General features: G+C 62.1%; 1 protein-coding gene across 1 annotated transcript; it reads left to right on the plus strand.

Annotated features, from left to right (window-relative positions):
- Positions 1-3,299: 3,299 nt before the first annotated feature.
- Positions 3,300-5,489, plus strand: FIGNL2 (fidgetin like 2; the record flags this gene model as incomplete). Its single annotated transcript, XM_082299017.1, has 1 exon — positions 3,300-5,489. The coding sequence occupies one exon, from the start codon at positions 3,300-3,302 to the stop codon at positions 5,487-5,489; it is 2,190 nt and encodes a 729-aa protein (XP_082155143.1).
- Between the last annotated feature and the right edge of the window lie 7,150 nt (positions 5,490-12,639).

A 12,639-nucleotide genomic window follows, 5' to 3' on the forward strand; every position in this document is an offset into this window, starting at 1 on the left:
TTGGGCTGGGGCTGGAGCCCCGCGCCCCGTGCTGGTGCTGCTGGTGTCGTGGCTGAGCTGTGCCGCGCCCTGAGCGCGGCTTTGTGCCCTCTGTGCCCCGATCTTGCCTTTGGGACCTGCCGGGCTGTTCTGCCTGTTCCAGACCCGCCGTGCCGGGGTTTGCTGGAGATGACGGGAATCCGGCCTCAGCCCGGGTATCAACGCGCCAGAATGTTGCTTTAATGCCAATATGTTGCTTTAACACCCAGCGTTAGGGCAAGAGCGGCTCCGAGGCGTTGCCACCAGCCTCAGGTTCTCCATGAGGGTCAGAGGTCGTAATTCTGACTCACAGCCCTGATTTCACTCGGACGGTGCCACTGCACTCGCCCTACGCTGCTGCGAGGAGTCAGGGATGAGCTCCGGAGCTCCAGTGCTCTGCTTCAGGCAGCTGAAGCCCGAAAGGTCATCAGGAAACGCATCATTTAGAAGAAGAAGTCCTTCCCGCTGCTGGGCAGACTTGGGTAAGCCTCTTCTCTCCTCCTCCTCCTCGTCCAGGCCCACCGCCGGGCGCGCAGATCCGCATGGAAGACGCGCCACGCACGTCCCAGAGATGGGAAATCTGCGTTGTCAGGGCTTGGGAGAGCACTGGGGGCCCACAGCGAAGGCTGGGCTGTGGAAGGAGGCTGCAGCATCCCAGCTCGCTCCTTCCCGACCTGAAGCTTGCCCAGCGGAGCATTAAAACCCGGCGAGGTCGGGCAGCCCCTCAGAGCAGCGCAGCTTTCGGCAGCACCGCTGCAGGGATTTCAGGGGTCGTGAAACTGCTCGGTGCGTTTTGGAAGAAGCTCGGATCCTCCGAGCTGGCGGAGGAGGAGGCAGCAGCACGATGACCGTGGCGCAGGGGACGGAGGCGGCTCGGCAGCTCCTCCTGGCACCCAAGGGCTGGGATGCTGCTGCCGGGCGGCGTGGGCTGTCCGAAGGGGTGAGACCCATCTGGATCATTCCCTCCATGAGCCAGTCCCTCTTCCTGGGGCTCGGGGGAGTTGGACGGCCCTTAAACCGCAGCTTCACTGCATCCTCAGCCTGAACGTGTTTGCTCTTCTCTCCTTTTCCGCCCTCCAAATCCGCCGGAGCCCTCTCTTGATCCCCCCGGGGGTGCGGGGTGGGTGCAGCCATCTACGGGTGCTGCCCGTGGGTCATTCCGGTGAGGATTTTTCCCAGAGTTTTTACACAGCGGCGTCGGCACCGCGTGCCTGGGGTCGGGGCACACGTGCACACGCGTGTGCGCATCCGTGGCCGTGCCCTGCCCACGAGGGCTGAGGACGGGCCGTGCCTGTTCCAACAAAGCCGCCCCGCTCCTCGATGCTGCTCTGGGGCTGCCCTGCATCCCACGGCCTCGTGGCTGCAGCTTTTCCCAGGGGGAGGCAGCGCACCCCATCCCCATCCCCATCCCCACGCCGAGCCGTTGGACACCCTCAGCGGTGCGCCCGCTAAAAACCCCCGAACAAAAGCCCAGTTCAGACTCGCTGCTGAATAGATTAACAAGATTTCCATAATTAGGGCGGGCGGGAACAATAGGATTCTCCCTGCCCAGCCCCCCTGCCCGCCTTTGTCTTGTGCTGGGGATAATGGGCAGCAGCGAGGGTGGGAACCGGCCCGGCCATTTGGTCACTGGACAGTAATTTTCTCACACTGCCAAGGGGAGCATTGAAACATCTGTCCCGCTCCGCCACTCATTCACATCCCGTTTCAGCCCTGACAGCTCCTCCCTGCCCGCCGCCCTCCCCCTCTGTGGGTTTTCCACGGATTTGGGTTTTTCTTCCCCCGAACGCATCCTGTCTTTAAGGGGTTGCCTGGGGATTGCAAAGCCGTGCCTGTGCATCCCCCCGCTGCCCTGCTCCTTGCAGCAGCTCTGGGGCGTGGGGATGGAGCTGGAGGAGCTGTGCCGCTGTGGTGGACTTCCAACCACGCGCCGTGGCCATGGCCACCCTCTTCCAGGCTTTCGGAGAAGCGATTCCATCCGTGGCCCATCTCGGGATGCCAGATTTTTAAGCGGTGGCTGAGCAGTGGGGTTGGGGCGTGGGGGTCAATCCGGGGTTGGAGAAGCCGGGAGTTCCCGGTTGCTGCGCGGGGTCTGTGTCCATGCCAGGGTGTGGGGATGCTGCTGCCGCGGGCCGGGCATGGATGTGGGTTTCCTTGGGCCGGGGGCTGCCAGGTGCTCCCATCTCCAGGAGGGGCTGGTGAGGGTGGCTGTCTCTGCGTCGCTCTCCTGGGCAGCTGCTCCCTGACCTCGAAAGGCCGGGAATGCCACTGGGATTTGTGCGTTGGGCTGGTGGCACCTCATTGCTGCCGAGCCGATGCTGCAGTGGTCAGACAGCTCTCCTGGTGCCCCCAAATCCCTGAGTCCCAGGCACTTGCAGCCGGATGTTTCTGCTGCACTCTGCACCCACCGGGCAAGGATGGAAACTCCTGCAGGTTTAATTCCTTAAAAAAACCAAAATTAAGGAAAATGTCTTACTCATCACAGAATCAGCCAAATGCTCATTTTTCCCTTTAGATCTCCCGGGTACCTTTGCCCCCCGTGCCCAGCCGGCCCCGTGGGCAGCTCCTGGAGGATGCGCCGTGCGTTTATCCACCAGGAGCTCTTTGATAATGACCGTAAATGCAGGGGGAGGCCAGCTCACCCCACACGGAGCCGCCCTCTAAATCCTCTTGTGGAAGTTTGATATCCAAAGTGGAAGCACAAGTGCCCTATAAGTCAATTAAAGCATTAAGTAATCTTATTGTGCGGGGGCCACAAAGTGGCTTAAAGGCTGCGGGCAGCGAGTGAGAGGGGCACGAGGTCCCCGCCTGGCTCTGGCGTCAGCGTCCCCCGAGGCACTGGACGTGGGGCTGAGGGGGGACCACAGTGGTTGCTGGAGCAAGAGAGGGTGATACCAACCTCAGCAGGAGGTGCCCACGGTCAAGGGGGTTTCAGGGTGGAAGAATTCCTGCCCAGAAAGCGTTGTCAGGCATTGGATTGGGGCGGACAGGGCATGCTGGAGTCCCCATCCCTGGAGGTGGTCAGGGAGCAGCTGGACATGGCACTCAGTGCTCTGCTCTGGGTGACAAGGTGGGGATTGGTCAAAGCTTGGACTCGATGATCCTGGAGGTCGTTCCCGACCTCAGCGATCCTGTGAATGTCCGCAGTTGGATGCAGCAGGTGTTCACAGCCCGGGGCTGCGATGGGGCGCAGGACAGGGCAGGTTTTGGGGATGCTCCACGCAGAATTCCCGTTGTGCTGCTCTCACCTGTGCTGTCCTGTCCCCACAGGTCTGTCGAAGATGCACTGGTCACCAGAGCATGCCCAGTCCCTGAACCAGTGGCCGGAGCAGCACCTGGACGTCTCCTCCACGACCTCCTCGCCAGCCCACAAGTCCGACCTGTACCCCAGCGCCCGCCAGCGCTTCAACTACGCCTGGGCCAACGATGACATCTCAGCGCTCACAGCCTCCAACCTCCTCAAGAGGTACGCCGAGAAGTACTCGGGGGTGCTGGACGCGCCCTACGAGCGCTCGACGCTCAGCGGATACGGGGACGGCGCCTTCGGGCCCGTTAACGGCCAGAAGGGGGACGGGGAGCCCTGGCCGGGGGCACACGGCTCTGACGGCACCTACCCCCTGACCCCCATCCACGATGGCCTCCCCGGCGCCAAGGGGGTGGTGCCGCCGGCTGTCCCTGCCGGCAGCGGGGCCATCGGGCTTGGCGGCTCGCCGGTGGTGTCAGCCAACCTCGCCGATCCCGTGTACCCTGGCAACTCCTGCGGAGCAGCCGCTGCCGGCTCTGGGGGGCTCGGGGCATCTCAGGAGTACCCCTCAGGCTACGGTGGCACCTACTTGCCCTCCAGCTACTGCACCCAGCCAGCGGCAGCGCTTCCCCCCCCGCACCCTCCTGCTCTCCACAGCTCAGGGCTCCTGCAGCCCCCACACCCCTCGCCCGCCCTGGTGCCGGGCTACGGCTCTTCCGGCCCCATGTACAACTACGCGGCCAGCAGCTACCCGCCACAGCCGGGCTACGGGGGCATCCACCCGCCGCACCCCTCTGCCTCCTACCTGCCCTCCGGCATCGCGGCACCCACCCCCATCCCGGCCCCGCCGCCCACTGCCCGCCCGCCGGGGGTCCCTGGCTATGGCTACCAGGGCGCTGGCTTGGGGCCCCTGGCCGTGCCACCCCTGGGCACCGAGGCGGCAGGCACGCTGAAGAGGAAGGCGTTCGACATCGGCGGGGAGGACGACGGGGAGGGCAGGTACAGGAAATACAGCTACGAGCAGCCAAAGTCCCCCTACCCCATGTCGGACAATGGGGAGTGCCGGGGGAACGGCTTCAGCGGCAGCGGCGAGTCCCCCCAGGTGGCCTTCAAGCCCGGGAAGCGGCCGGCGGGAGCTGGGAACAGCGAAGAACACGGCGGCAAGTACGGCGGGCAGCAGATGAAGGGCATGGTCTCGCCGTCCTACGGCGCCAGGGACGCTCCCCTGAGGCCGGCAGAGCCCTTCGAGAAGTTCAGCCCCCCCCTCGCCAACGGGGAGCGGCCGGCCGAGGCAGGGGCCCCGTTCCCGCTGCGCCTGCCTTCCAAAGCGCTGGTGTTCGGCGGTGCCCCGCTGGAGGAGCAGCCCAAGAACGTCGACCCGCTGGTGCTGGAGCTGGTGAACACCAAGGTGGTGGAGCGGGGGCCGCCGGTGCAGTGGTCGGACATCGCCGGGCAGGTCTCCGTGAAGGCGGCCATCGAGGAGGAGCTGGTGTGGCCCATCCTGCGCCCCGGCACCTACAGCGGCACGAGCCACCCGCTCCGGACCCTGCTGCTCTTCGGGCCCCGTGGAACAGGGAAGACGCTGCTGAGCCGCTGCATCTCCACCCAGCTGGGCTCCACCCTGCTGAGGCTCAGCGGCACCACGCTGCTCTCCACCTGGAAGGCCGAAGCCGAGAAGATCCTGCAGACCGTGTTCTTCGTGGCCAACTGCCGGCAGCCCGCCGTGGTGCTCATCACCGAGGCCGAGTCCTTGCTGGCGGCCCGGGCGGGCGAGGACGGCAGCCAGGTGAGCAACCTCAAGTCCCAGCTCCTCTCCTACCTGGACAACGTGGCTACCTCATCCGAGCAGAACGTGGTGGTCATCGGCACCACGGCCCGGCCGGGCAGCATAGACGAGGCGTCGCACCGGCGCTTCGGCACACGGCTGTACATCCCGCCGCCGGACGGCGCGGCACGGCGGCACATCCTGCGCCAGGCGCTGGCCCAGCAGAGCTGCTGCCTGAGCGAGCGGGAGCTGGCGGCCCTGGCACAGCGCACCGAGAGCTTCTCCGGTGCCGAGCTGCTGCGGCTCTGCCAGCACGCCGGGGCCGCTCGCCGTGCGCTCACCGGGCCCCCCACCTGCTACCAGGACCTGGAGAAGGCGTTCTGCAAGGTGCGCCCCGCCGCCTCGCAGAAGGAGCTGGACTTGTTCCTGGAGTGGGATAAGATGTACGGCACCAGGCACTGACGGCAGCGGGGCAGCGGGGACGGACCCCGAGGCGGCGGGGGCGGGTTTGGGATGGGGATTAGGGCCCGGTTCTCTGAGTGGGGTCGGGTCCCTCGTCCCGAAGCGCAGGGGACGCCGGCCAGCCCTGCCGGCAGCACCACGTACCTCATCTCGCCCGTGTCGGACTCGCCCGGGGATGTCCCGCGCCGTGGCTTTTCGGGAGCGTCGCCCACGACTCAGGATAAGCTATTTATTGTTTTCCCCACCATCCGTCCCCGGAGCGGCGCTGCCAGCAGGGCCCTGGGGTTCGGCTCTGTGGCATCGGGAGCTCCCCCATCCACCCCAAAAGCTTTATTATGGTTTTTTGATTGCTTCTCGTTACTCCCAACAGAAATACCTCGGGTGTCTTTTGAGCCCCTTCTCACCTGGCGACGATCAGGGAAAGGGGGAGCTCGGGGAGACACCCAAACGCAGGGAATTTCACCCCAAAACAAGGAGGTTACACCCCAAACCGGGGGGGTTAGACCCCAAACCAATGGGTTACACCCCAAAACCAGGGGGTTTTGGAGTAAAATGCTGTAGATTGTTGAATATCCTAGACTTGGGTTTTTATTTTTGTAAGGTCTGTAGTATTTTTTGTTTGTTCGTTTTTTCTTTTTAACTACTCAGGAAAAGAATTACCTCAGAAAAACTAAAGAATGTTTTTTTTAAAAACACTTTTTATCTTCTCAGAAAAGGAAAAAGGAGATTTTTTTAAGAGTTTTCCGACCTGGGACAAAGCTGCCTCCTGCATTTGCTTCCAAAGGGGGTGAAGAAAGGAAGACATAAAAGGAAAAATAAACTTGAAGCTGTTACAAAGATGAAATTTGAATGTATTTCAGGTGCTTTCCACATATATTATGCCATAATTTTATTTTAAGTTTTGTTTTCGACATCGTTCTTGTAGCGTTTGGTGGAGTAACGTGTCTTCAGTGCAAAGTTTAGTGCTGTAGGTTGGGAGCTGTCGCTGGCACCGCTTTTTGGAGCAGGGTGGGTCCCCCCGGAGTCTTTTGCTGCATCCGGGGGGGGTCACGGAGGGGACCCCAGCACCAGGTTGGGACTGGGAGGGATCTTGCACTGGGGGATGGGACCACGGGGATCCCCCAGGCGTGGCCGGGAGGATTCCGGCGCTGACTCCGAGCTCCTTTTTCCCTCAGTTTCGGGGATTTCTGGCTCCTCTGAGCACTAAGGAGCCCTGGCAGCAGCTGGCCACAGATCGGGCAAATCACTTCCCCCCCGCTTCCCCTCCTCCCCCCCAAAAAATAAAGCCCCTCAGGGCTGAGCGAGGGGCTTTGCACAGAGCGTGAACCCCCAGCCCATCCCCTGGCCCCTCTTTGCATCGCGGTGGGGGTTTGCCCCACTGAAATTGTCAATTTTTATTCTTTTTAGTGCTCTAAAGGCCTCCCCCTTGGAGCAGCCCCCCCAAACCTCAGGGTCTGCACATGCAGAGAGAACAGATCCCTCACAGGGGCCCCCCCCAGAGGTGTCTGCCAGGTTTTTTCCCCAATTTTTCCTAATTTCCTCTTGCATCCAGGGCATTACCAGGGCACCCCTTTGCCTCCCATCTCCAAAAAGTCGTGCTGGGTTCCTGAAGACTTATTATTATTATTATTATTATCCTATTTGTACACTCTCTGTAACCATTTCTACCTCATTTTGCAACATATTGTACATGAAAGTATTTAATTCATGTCTTGTTGATGTCTGAGACAGACAAGCTCTAGGGCTGGGATGGTCTACCTCAAGAAATGCTGTATTTTAAAAAAAGAAAAAAAGAAAAAAAAAAAAAGTATTACACAGTATTAAAAGAGATTACCTGAACAGTTCCTCTCCTTGGGGTGATGGGGGGGTCCAGGGCTGCCCCTCTCTCGTCGGGCCAGGGGTGATGAGGAGGGAGGGGGGTCCTGCTGGAGGGTCCCCCCACCCAGCCCAGGCCTGGGGGGCTCCCGGAGGTTTGGGGGCTGCTGAGACCCCACTCAGCCTCTGCAGGTAGAGGGGGGGCTGGGAACGGCGTGGGAGGGTGGTCAGGGGTCCAGTGGCTGGAAGGGGACACGGTGACATCCCTGGCCAGTCACCAGGAGGGGCTGGAGCCTTCGTGCCAGCAGCGGAGTGCCCACAACAACCCATCCTTTACGGGGACCCCCGAGGTGAATGAATGACCTGAGCTGAGGAGTCTCGGCCAGGAAAACGGGAGGAAGGCTCCATTTTCCTCATCATCCTCCTCCAGCAAAGGGGGGCTCGGCTCCTCTGCACTTGCTGCCAGCCCCGCCGCCTCCGCAGTGGGATTTTTGGGGTGATCCAGGGGAATTGCGGTTTATCGTCACCCCGGCTCGAAGCAGAGCACTGGTGGCACCTCAGGGCTGCGTTGCCACCTCGTGGCTGCGGGGTCCTGGCCCAGAGCCCGAGTGAAGCCGCCTTGGCTAAAGCCCACTCGGCTCTGTCGCTTTGGGGTGGGAGAGGAAGAGGCAGGTCCGGAGGGGTGGGAGCTGCGTCCCCTCTGCTTGGGGAGGGCCAGGGGAGCTGCTGCTGTGGCCCTTGGGAGGTGGGAGTGGGGTAGGGTGGTGGAGGTGTCCCGAGGAGCAGAACCGGCCCCATCCCGCTGCTCCAGAGCTGCTGGCAGAGAGGTGGGGACGGCGGCTGTGGAGCCCGGACAGTCCCAGCTCAGTTAAACCCCACGGATGAAGGCAGGGTGCTCCAGGATGAGGAGGATGGGGGAAGCAAAGGCTTCATTTGTCCAAAGATGGACAAGCGTCACTGTCCGCAGTGAAGGTGCCCCGAAGCTCCTCCTGGAGTTACAGCACCTTGGTTTGTCCCCAGAGGTGATTAAGGACACATTTGGTGTGTTCCCGTGTCCCTACACACCCTGCCGCCCCACAGGGGCTTGGGAAGGCCAAGTTAGGGGATGCCAGGATGCCAGGAGGGCTGCCAGGCCGTGGCATGCTCAGTCCTGGAAGGTGACACAGGACAAGGGGCCCAGTGACAGGGACCTCGCCCCTGGTCTGTGAGGTCAGGGGGGGTTCCAGGCTCCTGGGACACCCCAATGCTGGGAGGCACCGAATCCACGCTGGCATCCAAACAATGCTGCTGCACCTGGGCCTCGTCCTGCTCGTGCTGGCCGTGGGCGGCCGGTGTGAGGACACGGTGGCGGCCACCGTGGGCCATCACACTATGGGCCGCATCGCCGAGCTGCTGGCCGACTCCGAGTGCCACCAGCTGCAGGTGGAGCTGAACAGCCCCGATGAAGAACTGGGCATCCCGGAGCCGGAGCATTTCTCCGAGGAGAATCGCCCCATCCGCCGCCGCCGGGGCAGCCGCAGCCCCAGGGGATGCTCCGAAGCCCTGCGGCACTGGCTGGTGACGGCGGGAGAGGTGACCACCTGGGACCGCCTGGTCCGTGGCCTCCACCAAATCGGGCGCTCCGACGTCGCCCGGGAGCTGGGGAAAAACCTGAACCAAGACCGGAGCCTGCAGCTGCGGAGGAACGTGGAGGGCTACAGCCGGAGCGTGCAGCACCTCAGCTCCGTGCAGCTGCAGCCTGGCGGGGCGCGGGCCAGGAGGGCTCCCCAGAACGGGCACCTGCTCTTCGAGCGGCACCGGCCCCCCCAGTACGGCCGCGGCCTCCTGGGCTGGGTCCGCCCCGTGGTCCTGGGCGTCCTGGGAGCCTTCCTCAGCTCCACGCTCCTCACGGCGACCGCGATGTACTTCTGCCACTGGAGGAGGCTCCTGGGCGCCTGAAAGCGGGGTGGCACCGCTAAAGGGAAAAGAAGACCCAGTAAAGGCCCGTGGAGGGATTGAGATGCAGAGACCGACCCTGTGTGTTCTGCTGGGCAGGGAGGGGCCCGTCTTTGGCTCATCCAGGGCGAGATGACCACCAGGCACCACCACCAACTCCAGCTGTGCTGGAGATGTCCCCGTGTGTCACTGGATGCCAGAGTTGCCCGTGGCAGGGATGGAGCTGGGCAAAGCTCCCTTGGCCATGTCTCCTCGGGACAGGAAGGGAACAAAACCTCTCTGCTGGGTTGTCGGGCTGAGCCAGTACCTGGGGCTCATTGTGGGGTTCACTGTGGGATCCAGCATCGTTGGGGCCCTGGAGGGTCTGTGGCCTCTCCCTGCTGCTGAAATCGAACCAAGGCGAGGTGCTTTGGGTCTGATCGTGGCCACCGGTGCGGCTGCAATTAGAATTAAACCCGCACTTTGTATTAAGAAATGATTTGCATCAATCCAACCACTCCTTCCAACAAGGGAAGGACAAATAACCCTGAGTGCAGCTTTCAAAGACCAGCAAATCTGATTTATAGAAGGCTTTTCTTTATCCCCCCTAAATAAAATGGCACCCGCTGCCATTGGAGCGTCACTGCCTGGAGCACCAGCACGGGCAGCCCCTGGCACCGAGCTGTCCCCGTGGCCACCAGTGAAGGTCAGGCTCTGCTCACGCTGCTCCGTGGTCTGGCGCTGCTGGGGGTGCAGGGCTGCTTTGCCATCTGTCCCCTCGTCCCCCCCGTGTCGCAGCACGGCTGCCTCGGCCGCAGGGAGCCCGAGGAGCCGCTCAGCCCCGGCGCCAGGGGATGGAGCAAGAGGAGGATGCAGTGGAGCAGAGAGCGTTGGATGGAGCATTTCCCGATGGCCACAGGGGCTGCTCCAGGTTGGAAATTTTCCCTGGAGTGGTGTGGATTTGCAGGGATAGGGGGAGGGAGCAGGATGGTCGTGGCAGGATATAATAATAATCTAAAGATACCTCCTAAAGCAGCACTCGACCTCCCTGAAGGAGGAGGCAGAATACGCCGGGATGGGGTTGGGATGAGCTTTGTGTTGTGCCTGGGGGGGTTTCAAAGCCGTGACTCCCTCCCCACGCCCCCAGTGATTCCTGGATTCTCCTTCAGGGCAGGGGCTGGCGTTGGACGTCCTCATTTCAGACCAGCCTCACTTTGTAAAGCCACCACGGGAGTCCTGCCCTGCCCTGGCTTCTGCCCCAGGAGCGATGACCTGTCTGAGCTGGGGACGTGGATTCTGGGGACTAGGGAGTGAAGGTAACAGAAAGACAGGGCAGTCAGGAGAAGTTGTTAAAACAAGATGGACATACCTCTTTATTGCAAATTCCAAAGTAAAAAGATGTACAGTACAAAGGAACTCAAAAGTTCAGCCATGGAACTCCCAGCCCGTTCCTCCATCGCCTTCCTCCACCCTCCCCCAGCTCCATCCTCCTCCTCTCCCCAGGTAAAACAGAACAGAGAGAAAAACCGCGGGGTGGAAGGGGGAGCACGAAGAGCACGGGGCAAACACCAGTGGCCTGAGCGGGTGTCAGAGGGAAGAACTGGCCCTGCCCCGCAGGTGGACAGCGGGAGGAGGGTGCGGGACTTTCGTAGCAGCATTTTTGGTCACCCCCTCAGTGCTCCAGTGTCCCGCTCTGCCTGCACGCACCTCAGTGCCTGCGACCCTCAACGCATCGCACTCGGTCGCTAATGAAGCCTCACAACACCCCTGTGAGGTAGGGAATGAGCCACCACATTTACAGATGGGGAGAACTGGGAATCCTCCATCCCTGCGCCCAGTTAAACCAGTGTTACCAGTGTGTGACATGGGGGAGGTGCAGGACGGCACAACCACGCTCTGGGTTTGCTTTAACTGGCCTCAACGGAGCAGCAAAATTCACATTTGTTAAATAAATTGGACCAAAACTCACGATTATGTTTCCTATGAAAAATAATTCCAAAGTGCCCAAAACTCAAATATGAAAAGCAATTCCAAGGGACATTCAACTCCAGGTTAAACCCTGCCTGTGGTGAGGCTCGTGCCCAGCTCAGCCCTTCTGGTCGGGAGTGGAAGCAGGTGGAGGCTGGCGGTGGGGTGCAGGTGAGGGGTCAGCAGGCGCCGGCCGCAGCCCCAATTCAGGGCCCTTTAGCAGCACTGAGCAGCAGGAACCCCCACTTGACCCCCCTGCCCCAGTCCCTGTCAGTCCAGCGGGATCCCACGGGCTCAGGGCTGATGCCAGAGCAGGGGTGGGAGCCGCGCTCTGCCAGCGCTGAGGGCAGCAGGAGCCCCCAGCGCCGCCCCCACACCGCGCTGCTGCCTCCCAGCCCCTCCCCGGCTCTCGGGGGGACTCCGCAACTGCTCCGGGTCCTCCTTGGGTCCTTCCAGGGCAAGTGATGGGGGCTGCAGGGGAGGGGGTATGGGGTGAGGGGGTATGGGGTGAGGGGTTATGGGGTGAGGGGTTATGGGGTGAGGGGTTACAGGTGAGGGGTTATGGGGTGAGGGGGTATGGGGTGAGGGGTTATGGGGTGAGGGGTTATGGGGTGAGGGGTTATGGGGGGAGGGGGTATGGGGGGAGGGGGTATGGGGTGAGGGGTTATGGGGTGAGGGGTTATGGGATGAGGGGTTACAGGGGAGGGGTTATGGGGTGAGGGGTTATGGGATGAGGGGTTATGGGGTGAGGGGTTACAGGGGAGGGGTTATGGGGGGAGGGGGTATGGGGGGAGGGGGTATGGGGGGAGGGGGTATGGGGTGAGGGGGTATGGGGTGAGGGGTTACAGGTGAGGGGTTATGGGGTGAGGGGCTACGGGATAAGGGGTTACAAGTGCGGAGTTATGGGGTGAGGGGGTATGGGGTGAGGGGTTACAAGTGCGGGGTTATGGGGTGAGGGGTTACTGGTGAGGAGTTATGGGGTGAGAGGTTACAGGTGAAAGGTTATGGGATAAGGGGTTACAGGTGAGGGGTTACAGGGGAGGGGTTCCAGGTGAGGGGTTACGGATGAGGGGTTCCAGGTGAGGGGTTATGGGATAAGGGGTTCCAGGTGAGGGGTTCCAGGGGAGGGGTTATGGGATAAGGGATTCCAGGTGAGGGGTTCCAGGTGAGGGGTTCCAGGGGAGGGGTGAGGGGGTGAGCCCTTACAGCCCTTACAGGCTGAGCCATCACAGAACAACGTCCTGCCCTGCCAGAGCAGACCCAGCACGGAGCCCCCCCTCCCCACCGAGGGCCCCCACCTGCCCCAGCAATGGGAGCCCCGAGCGGGCACCGACCCCGGGGACCCAGCGCGGGCTGAGCCGCGCCCACCGGGCACCTGCGGGCACCCGACACCACAAACACCACCGACCTTCCAACAGCTTCTCCTGCACCTCACTCTGCTTGGTAAAACCAC

Source organism: Coloeus monedula (genome assembly GCF_965178545.1).
Source record: "Coloeus monedula genome assembly, chromosome: 30".
Taxonomy (NCBI): Eukaryota; Metazoa; Chordata; class Aves; order Passeriformes; family Corvidae; genus Coloeus; species Coloeus monedula.